This window comes from Alligator sinensis, unplaced genomic scaffold (assembly GCF_000455745.1).
Source record: "Alligator sinensis unplaced genomic scaffold, ASM45574v1 scaffold553_1, whole genome shotgun sequence".
Classification (NCBI taxonomy): Eukaryota; Metazoa; Chordata; order Crocodylia; family Alligatoridae; genus Alligator; species Alligator sinensis.
This window is the reverse complement of record NW_005842389.1, coordinates 465,353-478,237: the sequence shown is the minus strand read 5'-3', so window position 1 is coordinate 478,237 and position 12,885 is coordinate 465,353. Positions and strand designations below refer to the sequence as shown.

The window sequence follows — 12,885 nt, the reverse complement described above, 5'->3', positions numbered from 1 at the left end:
TTATGTCATGGGGTGGGGCTCAGCCTGGTCCCTCCCATCCCACCTGCCAATCATACCCGGGGGGCAGAGCCTGGCCCCTCCCATCCCCCCTGCCAATCTGTGTCTATGAGGCTGGGGGGAGCAGTGGGGGTAGAGGGTGGAGTCCTGGTGAGGGGGCGGGGTCTGGGAAGTGGGGCCAGCCTGGCTTCTCCCCTTCCACTTGCCAATCACAGCATCAGCTGTCCCCTTGGAGTGGGGGCTGGGAGTATCCCCAGTACTGGGGGATCCAGGAGGGGATTATGGGAAGGCCGTGGGCAGGCTGAAGCTGAGGGTGGGGTCCGATGGGAAGGCCACAGGGGGACAGTGGCAAGGGGGGGGGACACACAGGAGTGTGACTAACCCCTCTTTCCCCAGGTCGGGCAGCGTCATGGAGCGCCGCGCCATCACGCCGCCCGTGGGCTCGCCCGTGGGGCGCCCGCTCTACTTGCCCCCCGACAAGGCCGTGCTGTCGCTGGACAAGATCGCCAAGCGCGAGTGCAAGGTGCTGGTCGTCGAGCCGGTTATGTGAGGGCCAAACCCCGGCCCCCAACCCCTTGTGGGCGCACGGCCCAGGGCTGCAGGCCAGAATTGGGCCCCAGGGCAGGCCCCCCGGCCGTGGGCTCGCCCGTGGGGCGCCCGCTCTACTTGCCCCCCGACAAGGCCGTGCTGTCGCTGGACAAGATCGCCAAGCGCGAGTGCAAGGTGCTGGTCGTCGAGCCGGTTATGTGAGGGCCAAACCCCGGCCCCCAACCCCTTGTGGGCGCACGGCCCAGGGCTGCAGGCCAGAATTGGGCCCCAGGGCAGGCCCCCCGGCTGGGCCTGGGGGTCCCTGCCCCCCCCCGATGGGGGAGGAATCCCTGCCCCGCACCCCCTCCCCCCGGATTGGGGGGTCCTGGCTACTGCCAAAGCTGCCACCCCCTTCCCAGAAGCCCCTGGGGCAGCTGCCCACCCCCACCCCCACTGCCAAGGGAGGGGGCTCCCATCCCTGCCCCCCTTTCTCCCACCGCACTTTACATCTGTCCCCCCGGCCCCTGCGCTATTTATTTATTTGTTGGGAATAAAGAGCGGAGAAGCGGTCTGGGCCTGGCTCTGTGTTGCAGGGGGGGACATCATGGGAGCAGGGCCAGGGCAGCTTCCTGCCCCAGAGGCTCATGGGAATGGCCTGGACTTCTCATCATTTCATTGGTCCCATTCTCTGCCTGCAGCGACCCCTGACCCCGCCCCTACAGGCCGGGCACCACTGGGGGGTCCCGGGCACCAGCAGTGACCCCGGGGGCGCAGGGGGACCGGGACCTGGGGCAGGTCGGAGGACTGGGGTGTCTGTGCTCCAGGCACTTCCCATCCCCCGGCCAGGCCCTGCCAGGAAGCAGTGGGGCACGTCAGCAGCTCCAGTGGGTCTGCACCGCATCCCTTCTGAGGGGCCTGACTGAGCCAGGGGTCGCTGGGGCGTAGGTCAACCCCCTGGCCCCGGGCCCTGCTCCCTGTGGCGGGGTCGCGGCACTGCCCAGGCAGTGTTGGGGAGAGGGTCACTCTGCTCGGAGCTCAGACAGCTTTGCTTGGCCAGGTTCACATGGAGCTCATCCTGCCTGGGCCAGGGCTTGGGCTGGATGTGACCCCGCAGCTCTGGGGTTTCTGAGCCCCAGGAAGGGTGAGGACCACTGGAGCAGAGGCTGTTGCTCCCCATGTCCCAGACACCAGGCCCAGGGGCACCCGCTGCTGTGGGGAAGTGATAGGAAACAAGAACAAGGACTTTCCTTCTGCAACACTAGGGTAGCGTGTAGGATTCATCCTTCCCGGCCGGGCCAGGCCATGGCTATGCAGGACTCCATGGCTGACTCTGCGCAGGTGTCTGCGAGGCTGTGGCCTCTGGAGACTGCACAGCTTCAGCAGCGGTGGCGTGGCACTGTGCCAGGCCTTGCCCACACCTGCTGCCTCAGAGCACTGGAACCTGGAGCGGGCCCTGCCTGCCCCTCTGACAGGTGAGCTGCCCATGGCACTGGCCCAAGAAGGGCAAGATGGGGGCAGCTCAGGCTGGGATGAGGGAGCCAGAGAAAGTACATGCCTGGGATCTGGGGACCAGGGGTGGGTTATGCCACGGTGAGAGAGGCAGGCAGGACAGGGAACCTGGAGAACAGGGGTGTATGTGCCTACAGGACGCAGTTCCTGGTCTGTGAGTGCACACGCTGGACATGGAGAGTGAAGCCACGGCAAGGGGCGGGAGTTGCTGTCGGGCTAGGAGTGGGAGCCCCGGCTCATCCTGGCAGTGTCTGCTCTCCCCCGAGCCCCATGGCAATGCTGAGCAGGGCTACATGGTGCTAGTGATTGCCCACCCCATGGCAATGGTGCAGAGGCTGGCTACAGCTCAGTGCTGGAGGGCAGTGATAGGGTCAAGGCCAAGCTCATAGTGTGTAGGCCCTACCACTCCCTGGGGCAGGGGCAGCTTGGAAGAGACCCCACACCCAAGGAAGTAGGCTCCTGCAGCACAGCAGGGCTGTAGCCTGGCAGAGTGGGAATCTGTCCGGGGAGGGGGGAGAAGGTGCTGGGAGAAGAGGCAGCCAGGAGCAGGGAGGACTGGTGGGGGACTGGTCTGTTCCCACTACTGCAAGCCCTGTAGTTACCTGCATATGGGGACTGCCCAGGGGAGGGGCAGCAGGTGTCTGGGAGCCAGGGCTGGGCTGTGCCAGGGGTTTCGTGCCAGGACATGGAGTTGTTCTCTGAGCCTGGCTCTCTGGTCCCAACACAGGGGCTGCTCAGGGCTGGCTGGCAGGAGGGTCATGTCCTTGCACAGACCTGCTGCCTGCAGCCAGGCACCATCCTGGTACTCCCTGACCCAAGGCAAGTTCCGTGTCTGGGCACAGGCTGCAGGAGGGCCACAGTCAACGGCAGACTCAGAACAGGCCTCGCCAGAGGGACAGGGATGGCAGAGAGCAGGGGACTCCAGCACCCTAACCCCACCCTGCTGCAGGCCCTGCCCAGCCCCAGAGACCTCCACCCAGTGGCCAGGGAGAGAGAAACCCAATAGTGCACATGTCTGAGCCTAACCCTCGGTGCACATTTATTCTCCAACTAGCTGAAATAGCCGTTCTTCGCTGGGTCATTATTTCTGTAAGTACAGTGTGTATTTATTTTCAAAGAACTCAGTACAACACTTAGGTAAAAAATATTTTTTACCTTTAAATTATAATATGTTGAGCACTGTTCTTTCAATGTAGAGAGAAAAAAAAAAAGGTGAGCATGTATATAATGATGACAATTGAACTGAATTCACTGCATCCAGAATGGAGGAGTACCAGTTTGCCATCTCAGAAGCCAAGTAATCCCAGTGAATCAAAGCCCCAAAAAGGGTCAAGTGAAAAATAACCTGCCTATGATTTTCTTCAGGTGTTATTCAGGGATTTTGGAAGGTTTAGTCAATACATTAGCCATGCTCGAGTTGTAAGCAAGCATACAAACACAAAACGTACACTTCATTTTAATGATATAAAAAAAGGTCTTGCACTCTTAAGCTCTCCTCACTTAGCCCCACCTCCCCAACCTCAAAAAAAGAGAGAAGGAAGAAAAAGGGAAAAAAGGTGTGCGTTGTCCGAAGCAGCATCCACGGCCAAAGATCAGAGCATTTAGCCTCCTCTGCCAGTGCCCCTGAATGGGGCTGTCCAGGCACCCAGCTAGATCACAAGCTGCTTTATGTCAGGCTTTTGTATGTCCTGTGCCCATGGCCATCCTGGGGTCCCCCCAGGTTGCAGGGAGCAGGCGCTGTGCACTGAGCAAGCTGGAGCAGCACAAAGCAACAGCACACGCTGAACAGCCCTGCAAAAATTCGACACCGAGATGCTCCAGGGCAGGGAGAGTGACCTTTGGCCCGCAGTGCCAGGGCATCCAGCCCATGACGCTTCCTACAACCCATGGAGTGCCAGTAGGGAAGCAGCATCTGAACCCTGGCACGCAGGGGGGCAGGACAGGTGCACAGCCCCCCCGGACTTGGCCCCAGCATGTGCAGGGCAGGCAGGGCTGGGGCCAGGCCCCAGAGCCCAGTACGGCTGCAGATGGCCCCAACCGCTCAGCTGGCCAAAAAGTTGAGTGCTGCTGCCCTTGAGCATGACCCAGGCACAGCCCGTCTGCCTGGTAAGAATCATCACCGAGGGCATCTCACCTCTACCTGTTTTGTTTTTATTAAAAGAAGAAAGAAAAACTCAGGCCCAAACCTGCAACAAGCAGCACCCAAATCCCACCTCCTTCCCCGCAACTGTTCCGGTAAAATCAAAGTGATAAAAATCAAGGCACCTGGAAGGGTAAAATAAGTGCGCACTCAGGCTAAATCAGGGCTGAAGTGAAGGTGCGAATGGGCTGTAGCGCGTTCCTTTTGCTCTGTGGCCCCTCCAAAGGCTGCACAGGCTCCATTGGGATCCGTTAAACTGTAGGAACGAGACACAGATGTAACAGCCAGAGGGATAGCAGCACTGGGCACGCACTGACTTGGTGCTTGGCTCCACCCGGGGTCACTCCCTGCACCGAGGGGAGGAGATGCCCCTTTTCAACACGCCTCCCGCTGCCAGGTGCCCTGCGCTGCGCCAGCTCTGCTCCTGGCAGCACCCAGGCTGCAGCCCCTTCCCGGGACATGCAGGCCCAGAGCCCAGACTGCCTGGGTGAGGGGAGGGGGGGCAGTGACAGACACCCCTGCTCCGCCCCTCTCTCCCAAGAGCAGAGGGGCTGGCACAGACCGAGCCATGCAGCTCTCCTGGCACTCAGCCCCCTCGGTGCCCCAGGGCACAGGAGAGCCAGGGAGATAGGAGCTGTTGGCAGTGAGGTCAGAAGCTTTTTGCACTGACCCTGCCCTGCAGCCACAGGGACCAGGTGCTGGCTGCCAGGTGCTGACCAGGGATCTACACCCCTGGGCAGACCCCTTGCCCCTGCGCCCCAGGGCTCGCACCGAGGGGGTGGCCTTGCCAGGAGCCCCGTGGCCCCACATGCAGCCAGAGCTGCCATCTGCACAGGAGGCAGGGCAAGACCTGACCCCAGCCCAGGAAATAGCCCTATCCCAACCCATGGGAGATGGGACAGGGGTGAGGTAGCCCCTACAGGCCAGGGATCCACATGCTAACAGCAGCCTCCCACCCACAGGAGCCACCAAGCTCCTGGCCAGGCCGGTGCTGGCACCTGGGCATGGAGGGTATAGACAGTGCCAGCATGACAACGGTCCCTCCCTAGCCTGGTTCTTCAACCCTCAAATCCAAGGGCACTGAGAGACCCACAGGAAGACTGCCCTGCCCCGAGGCAGCTTCCTGGGGCCAGCCCACAGCACCCCCTTTACCCACCGCCCCAGGCCCCAGCCATCCTCCCCTGGCTCAAGCCATCATGCTGATGCTCACCAGAGTTCTGCAAGGCTTCAGTCTCCAAGGTTTTGTTCTCCAAGGCTTAACTCACCAGGGCTTCATGCTCTGGGGCTTGGCTCACTGAGGCTTTGCGGGCTGACAAAGACGGAAGAGGGGATTAGAGCTCCGAGTGCAGGGACCAGTTCGCCCCTAGCCCAATGCTCCCGGTGCTACACAACAGCCCCTGCTGGCAAGAACATGCATATGCCAGGGTGATGGGTGCCCTTGTGACTCCCCAGACAGGACTGAGACCCAGGGCTCTGCCCAGACTCCCTGGCACCACCCAACAGCTACGGGGAGGCAGCGTGGAGCTGGATGAGGCCATCTGCCCAAAGGCCTGCTCTGTGCAGAGCCACACAGCACTGGGTAGGGGGAGAGAGAGGAGGGGGCTTTGCACTCATCATGCACTGCTCTGTAGAGCACTTGCAGGCAACTGGTGCCTCCCGAGTCTGGGGGGCACAATTTGTGGGCAGGCCAAAAGCCCCATATCCACTCCTATACTTCTGTGACAATAAACTGAGTAACAGCACCATCTCAAAGCATTCACATAAGTCAACCTGTCTGCACAGGGCAAAGATTTGTGCGTCGGGTCAGAGGAACAGAAATGTTCCCCTGGCTTTCCATGACCACTTGGCTGTTGCTCCTAGGGAAGGGCCATGGGTCCACTAACAGGAACCCTGGCCCTCCAGGCAGCTGGACCACAGGATCCTGGCTATGCTTGTAGTCACACTCACAAATCAAATTCAAACCAAACTGAATAAAGAGTGTGTACTTAGCTTTGTGCCCTGGGAAGCTCTGTTGAGACCTCCTTTCTTTGACTGGCTGGTTCCACTGACCTGATGAGCAGCCAAGCATGTACAGGCTGCCATGCAACTTCCTGCTGCGTCTTAAATTGGCAGGGCACCTAGCATTCCCGTCACAGATCCTGCCCCCCCACCTTACACTTCCCATACTTAACAAGTCAGCCCCCTGTTACTTACCTTGTTAAAAGAATTGTAGACGTTGGTCCTTTCTGCTGGCAAACTGTGCAATGATTTCAGGTACGTTGATAGTTTATTTTTTAAATCTGTAGTATTTCCAGGTTAGAAACATGAGCATCTGTCATCGTAGCCCTCAGGTACTTTTTCAGCTGCCACAGTGACGAAAAGCTTCTCTCTGCTAATGCTGTAGTAACTGAATAGTTAGGTAAAGTGCAAAGAGGTTTCCCAGATTTGGAAGGGTATCAAGCAGTGACATTTCAGTAAATAACTTCATTCTTCTTTCAAGCCGGGGGGCACTCCACTTTGCTACTCGTACCAGTGCTGCCATGCATTTCAAACAGTTTGGAAGACATGTTGATCTCAGGCTGCAAATCCTCTTGAGCAATCTTGTAAGTTTTGAAAATGGTGCCTATGCTTTCCTCTGACAGGGTCTCAAAAAAAGAGAACATCTTCCAGGGATTTGAAAACGTTTAGGTCATTCCCAGCAAAGCCATCTTCCATGTCACTAATAAGGGTGTCCAAAGCTCTGTATAGTATTTCTGTCCTGTAACAGTCCTCTGGTTTCTCAAAGAAGGACATTTCCCCTTCTCCCAGTGTTCGGGGAACAACCCTTTTGTGGAGGGACACAAGGTCCAGGATGCCCATTTTTCTGGCAAGGTTCATAAGGGTTGTTGAATACTTGGGACACAAACTCCTCACTTCTCAGTCTTTGAAGTACAGACACTGTGGATTTAGCCATCACTGTTGCTCTACGAAATGTAAAGACTTTTGATTGAAAAGGTTTGGGTAGGTGACTGGTTTGCATAAGCACTCTCCTCATAAGTAGCATACACTACAGGAAGTTGAAGTCTTGCAGGCAAAGTGCACAAGTTTTAACTCTAGCTTTTGAACCCCCATGTTTGATTTCATCCAGCGCTTCAACTACTTCATCAAAATTTTCTAAAAGAGCTTGGATAGCCTTAACTTGACAGTTCCATCACGTGTCACTGAGTGGTTTAAGAGTTACTGGTCCGCCAGAAAAAGAAGCAGTATCTCATTGGCTTCTTTCCAAGACTATTTATTCTAACAAAGCAGCCTTGATCAGCGTGGCAAGTGAAGCACCATCTGCAGCATCCTATAGAAGCCAATAAATCATTCTTATACTTCAAAAGGACTGGTTTATATATCGCAGTGTGAGAATGACTTTTTCATGCCTAGAGAGATCCATTGGTTCATCTGCAATGATTGCAAAACACTCCAGCTTCCTTTGCTTCTCTTACTATTGAATTCTGGGACTTGAAGCCATAATTTCAAGTATTTCATTTTGACAGGAGCTGTGTAGGTAGGTGAAGAACTTGTCTCGGTTAATCATAAACCGCTGAATCACTTTGTTGTCTTCACTATGCAGTTTCATCAATTCCCACAAGTTTCCATGATTTGTGGAATCAGCTCCCTCAACAGGTATGCCTCGGCGAGCACAAAACACAGTCTGTGATGCACTTTGTAAGTGTGCTCAGTTTTCATCCACTGTTTTTTTCCCTCTGTCAAGTTGTGATGCTTGGTCACCCATTTGGGAACTGCCAAATGCTCAGCCACAGAAACAGAAAGCTGTATCCTGATGGACACTGTATGCAAGCCATTTGTGATCACTGTACCATTCTTTTCTGAATTTTCTTATTTTATTGCCAGACAGGGTGCCTGGAATGCAATTATGGGCTGATACGGCCCTTCCTCAATATATTACGAAGCTGCATCTGGCCCAAAACAAGGGCCTCTGCTGCTGGAAGCTATACTAACATCTCTACGAGTGCTTGTGCATAATGTGGCAACCTAATCTAGAGGGTCACTCTCACTGTAACTGCACTGCCTGTGCTCGGGGCTGGAGTCTCAGCCTCCTTTGAACAGAAAAAGTCCAAACTCAACAGTCTCTTTGCCATTCTGCAAAGCTAAAGAAAAAGGTACATTATTAGTACCCGACAACAGTGAAACCTGGACTTAAGGCGTGTGTGAAAGGGACCTAAAATACCCTTGGATTTTATGTTCTCTTGGCAGGACAAGCACAAGAGGCAAAATAATGCAGAGTTGCAAGCAGCTTTTAGTTTTAGTTGCTTTGAATGGTTCAATGAGATATAGACTTCTCCCTTTTCAAATCGCACACAAAGCATAGGAGAACTGGAGTTTCAAATCCCAATGGGGTAAAAAGTTGAGCACTCCCTGGGGATGTTCAATTGCTTTTTCTGTTCTCCATGTTCTGGGAGCTCCCTGCTTACAAGATGAATGCTCACCGATTTCCCTTTTTGCTTCATACCACCTCCCCTCCCAGAAGAATCAGCAAATCCCAAACTTTTCCACTTCAGAACCACTCAAAAAACCCACGGGGAGCTGGGTCTGCTCCACCTATATTTGTGGGCAAGTTTTGCTTTGAGACAAAATAGCTGCCCCGATGCCTGAAAGCATCCGAGGGAGCTTTTGGGCTATGTGGAGGGGGGCACCGGCCTGTAAAGCCCAGAACCCCTCTCAGGGGCTGGAGGGGCCCAGCCCTGAGGGGACACAACTATGGCCCCCATGCACCCTGGGAATACGGGAGCCCAGGTCTGGGGAAGGGGCAGGTGAGACCGGCCTGGCCGAGTCCAGGCTGGAAAGCCAAATGTTGCTTCTCCGTACAGCAGCAGCGAGGCGCTGAGAACTCCCCTCTGTGGCAGCAAGACCCAGGAGCAGAGCCTGAGCGCTGGCTGCTGCAGCTGCCCAGAGCAGCGATCCGACTCTGCGGCCCCAGAGGTACCCCCAGGGCTGGTCCCTGTACAGCCCAGCCCCTGCCTGCACACAGGGGTGATGGGGCCTGGTCCCTGCACCCCACAACTCCCCCTGCATGGATGTCTGAGACCCCACAGTCACTGCCCGCTACGGCCCTCACATGCCCAGGCGTCCATCTGGTCCTTCTCCCTGAGATCAACTTTCACTTTGTTCTCTGCCTCCCTCCCTCCCCACCCCCACTTTCTCCTTTTGTCCCTTTCTCTGCATCCGGCAACACCCCCTCCCATCACCTTGTTCCTTCCGGCCTTGCTGTGAGGCCCAGTGCCCAAACCAGCTTTGCTAGGGACCAGCAGCCCCTTCACCACCCTCCTGGCCCATATCCCAGGACCCCTGCCAAAACAATGGCAGGGAGGAGCTGACTGCAGGGACACACAGATCAGACACAAGACAATGTGATGCCCTCCCGGCTCCCCACCCTGTGCTGCTGATGGGCAGGTGCCTCCCACACACCCTTGTCAGTCACCCTCAGAGCCAGGGTCCCCCATGGCCTCCTGCTCACACTCACCCCTGGTCTGCTTGTAGTGCTGCCGCAGTGTGGCCAGGTTCGTTCGAAATCCCCCCTGCCAGTCCCGCAAGGCCCTGCTTTCGTCATCCCAGAAGTCTGGGCCAACAGTCCCCTGCACCTAGTCCCCAGGTAGCTCCCGTGTCTGCGTCTCGCTGTCGTAGTGGAGGATTTGCTGGTTGTCCACATCACTGCTGTGGGTTAAGTTGCACACATCAGGCCAGGGTCCGACACCCTCCCGTGTAGAAATGCCAGTAGGATTGGAAGCCTGTGGGAGTGATGGGGTCAGCACTAGCAGGGCCAGATGCCAGTGCCCTCAGTGCTCCCTACCACCTCCCACAGGGGCAGCCCCAAGGAACAGGCAGCACTGTGCTGATGACTGCTCTGTGCACGGGGTTTGGATCAGGCCGTGCCAGTCAGCATTGATGGAGTGAGACAGGCAGCTGCCCACATTGTTGCCAGACAGTCCCTAAGCCCCGCAATATTTCTGGCAAGTTATTTTTCCCTAGCAATGCCCCAGGCACATGGAACCAGGGCAGATCGGTAAAAGAGAGGAGCAAGCAAAGCCCAGAGCAGCCTCTGGCTTCTTCTAGCTGCTCCTACACCTAGACCCATCACAGTGGTGCTCAGCCGCAGGCTCAAGGCCCCTTGGGAAACACCACCTCTTCCTTTCCACTTCTTTTTGACCCAGAAAAATACTAGAGCAGCTCCCATGAGGCAGAGACCCCAGACCCCCCCATTGCTTACGGGGACCGGAGGAAGACACCAGGGTGTCATTCTGCTGCAGTGTCTCACGCAGGCGTACTACCGGAGATGGCACCAGTAAACCAGCACTGCGATGCAAACTTGGGAAAGGAAGCAGGTGTCAGAAGAAGCAGCAGGTGCAACAGAAGCACCCCCTCTCCCAGACACCTGGGCTCCTCACCCCAAATCCTCAAGCCACGGGCTGGAACAGACCCCAGGGGTACGTCCAGCCCAACCCCTGCCTGAGGCAGCAAGATCAGCCCCGTGCAGCCCAGACACTCCCACCCTCCAGCCCCTTCCTATAGTGGCCGGCACCCCCAGGCCTTGCCCCTGTCCCAGGGACAGCAGGGGGACCACAGACACCATGTCCTGCTGCAGAGAGCCCAGGCCATGCCCCCACTGCAGGAGGGGAACCCCCCAGGCTGGGCCAGGCTAAGCAGGGGGCAAATCCCTGACCCTGAGCAGAGGGGCAAGACCCTCCAGCCAGGACCCTGTGGGGTTGGTCCCAGCAACAGCATTGGCCCAGCCCAGTCCCCAACCCCAGGCTTACCAATGAATACATGAAAATGTTTCTTCTGTGCTGAAGCCTCAGCTTCCCCATTCTTGGGATCGGCTCTGGTCTCTGCAAGAGAAAGACGCAGGATGAGCGCTCCCTACACAGACCTGGCCAGAGAACTAAGACATCCGGGCTCCCAGCCCCCCTGCGCTCACCCACCAGAGACAGGCGAGAACCCAGGCATCCAGGCCCCCAGTCCCCATCCGCCTTCCTCCCCAAACTCCAAACTCACCAGGGATGTTGGTCCCATTCAGGCACTAGGTGTCCCCCTGCAGCATCTCCCTGGCCCCGTCCTGCACAGGCAACTCCAGCCTGTGCTGCCCAGGTACCTCCTGCTACGTGGGAGAGATCGGGGTGCTGCAGTCCCCCCCCAGAAAAGAGAGAACCCAGGCATTTGGGCTTCTGTCCCCATGTCCCATGCCCTGCTCTGTTCCCCTTCCTCCATCTTGCCACCTCCCAGACCATAGCAGGGTCCTCTCCCGGGACTGGGCTGCACCTGGACTGGGGCAGGCTAGAGGATGTTATTGGTGCTCCCTTCCCCCAAGAGGAGAATGTCATCACCCCCTGCTCTGCTTTCCTCTCCCCCCCCCCCACAAAGAACCCAGGCATCCAGGCCACCCTCCCCCCATTCTGGCCACTAACCTTTTCCCCCCCAGCTCAGTTTCCTGCACAAGCCACCCTGGCCCCACTCATCCCATGGAGCACCCAGATGCCCCAGGTCCCCGCCAATGGCTGTGCAGGGCCCGAGCAGGAGTCACCAGACCCCCAGCGCAGGCAAGGGAGCCCCTCACTCCAAACCCACAGCCCCTGCCCACCCCAGCCCTGCAGGTGCACCTCACTCCTCTCTCACGGGCAGGACTCTGGTACCCATATCACTGCCGCAGCCTTTTTCTGCTGGCCCTGGGGGCAAACAGGTGCTGCTGAGAGCTGCCAATGCAGAAGCCCTGCACCATAAGTGCTGTTCTACCCAGCCCCCTTTTGAGCAGAGGCCCAAAGAGGAGTCAGAGGGACAGCTAGGGGACTGAGCAGGACCCGAGAACGAGCAGATGACAAAATAAGGGAAAATTCAGTAACGGGCTCGTGAGCAAGTGGAAGTACCCAGGCGAAAAGGGCAACAGCCAGACAGTTTGTCCCTGCATTGGCACAAGGATGAGTCAGCACCGAATCCCTTCCTACAAGGACGGTTCCGAACAAAGGTGCACAGCACCTGGAGCCAGTGGGGGCAGCTGGTCTCTGCCCTGTCCAGCACCACGGGCGTTTGGGCCAAGTGAGGCCAACAGACTCACTGCGAGCTAGAGAAAATCTCCCGGCAGCCAGACCCGGCCAGTGAGCTATGTTGCGTCTCCCTGCCCTGCTTCAGACCCTGCCCGAGCCCTAGCCCCGCTGCTGCAGCAGTGAGACCCAAGGGAACCTGGGCCTAACTCTGTGCTACACCCAGAGGATTGGGGGCAGGGGGGCAGCTCAAGCCCCCCCGGAGGAAGAGATGTCCCAGGGTCAGTCCCGGCAGGACATCTGGTGCATGCTGGGAAGAGACCGGACCACAGCCCCACAGCGCAAGTGCAGGGAGCAGCGCTACAGGGTCTGCTGGGAGCCTGGGACGGGGGAAGGAGCCACAGAGCCCAGGCATCCGGGGACAATGCTTTAATTAGTAGTCATTACAGTTGTGGCCCATTACCACCAATGACTCCCAGTACCCCCAGTGACCTCCCCCGCCCCCCAGCCCCAAAGTGCATGGGCCCAGGCCGCGGGCGCAGGTCAGACGGGCACCGGGTCCCGGCCGTGGTTCTGCCGCTTCAGCACGAAGATCTTCTGTCCAGAGACGGTGACCAGGAAGCTGTGCTCGCCGAACACCACTGCGGGGCGGGGGCACATGTCAGCGCCGGGGCAGCCCTGCCGGCTCAGGGGACACGCGAGCGCCCTCCA

General features: G+C 57.7%; 1 protein-coding gene and 2 long non-coding RNA genes across 8 annotated transcripts in view; 2 read left to right on the top strand and 1 right to left on the bottom strand.

Moving 5' to 3' along the window:
- Positions 1 to 627, top strand: part of CUNH7orf43 (chromosome unknown C7orf43 homolog) — a 4,982-nt gene extending 4,355 nt beyond the window's left edge. The window contains exon 9 of the mRNA XM_025211099.1: positions 150 to 627. Coding sequence (XP_025066884.1) covers positions 150 to 547 — 398 coding nt within the window. The 3' untranslated portion in view covers positions 548 to 627. The remainder of the gene's footprint in view (positions 1 to 149) is intronic.
- Positions 628 to 3,116: 2,489 nt separating this feature from the next.
- Positions 3,117 to 12,722, bottom strand: LOC102370487. Of its 6 annotated transcripts, none has more exons than XR_001358519.2 (8): positions 11,195 to 12,722; positions 10,957 to 11,028; positions 10,410 to 10,507; positions 9,666 to 9,930; positions 6,368 to 8,292; positions 5,385 to 5,483; positions 4,300 to 4,430; positions 3,117 to 4,174 (listed from the first exon to the last, which is right to left on the bottom strand). It is a non-coding gene; the product is annotated as an uncharacterized LOC102370487 (long non-coding RNA). The 6 variants fall into 6 exon arrangements; XR_003095481.1 differs by having other exon boundaries at positions 6,368 to 7,887; XR_003095482.1 differs by having other exon boundaries at positions 6,368 to 7,971; positions 9,666 to 9,856.
- Positions 6,177 to 7,812, top strand: LOC112551240. The gene is made up of 2 exons (XR_003095485.1): positions 6,177 to 6,427; positions 7,281 to 7,812. It is a non-coding gene; the product is annotated as an uncharacterized LOC112551240 (long non-coding RNA).
- Positions 12,723 to 12,885: the final 163 nt, after the last annotated feature.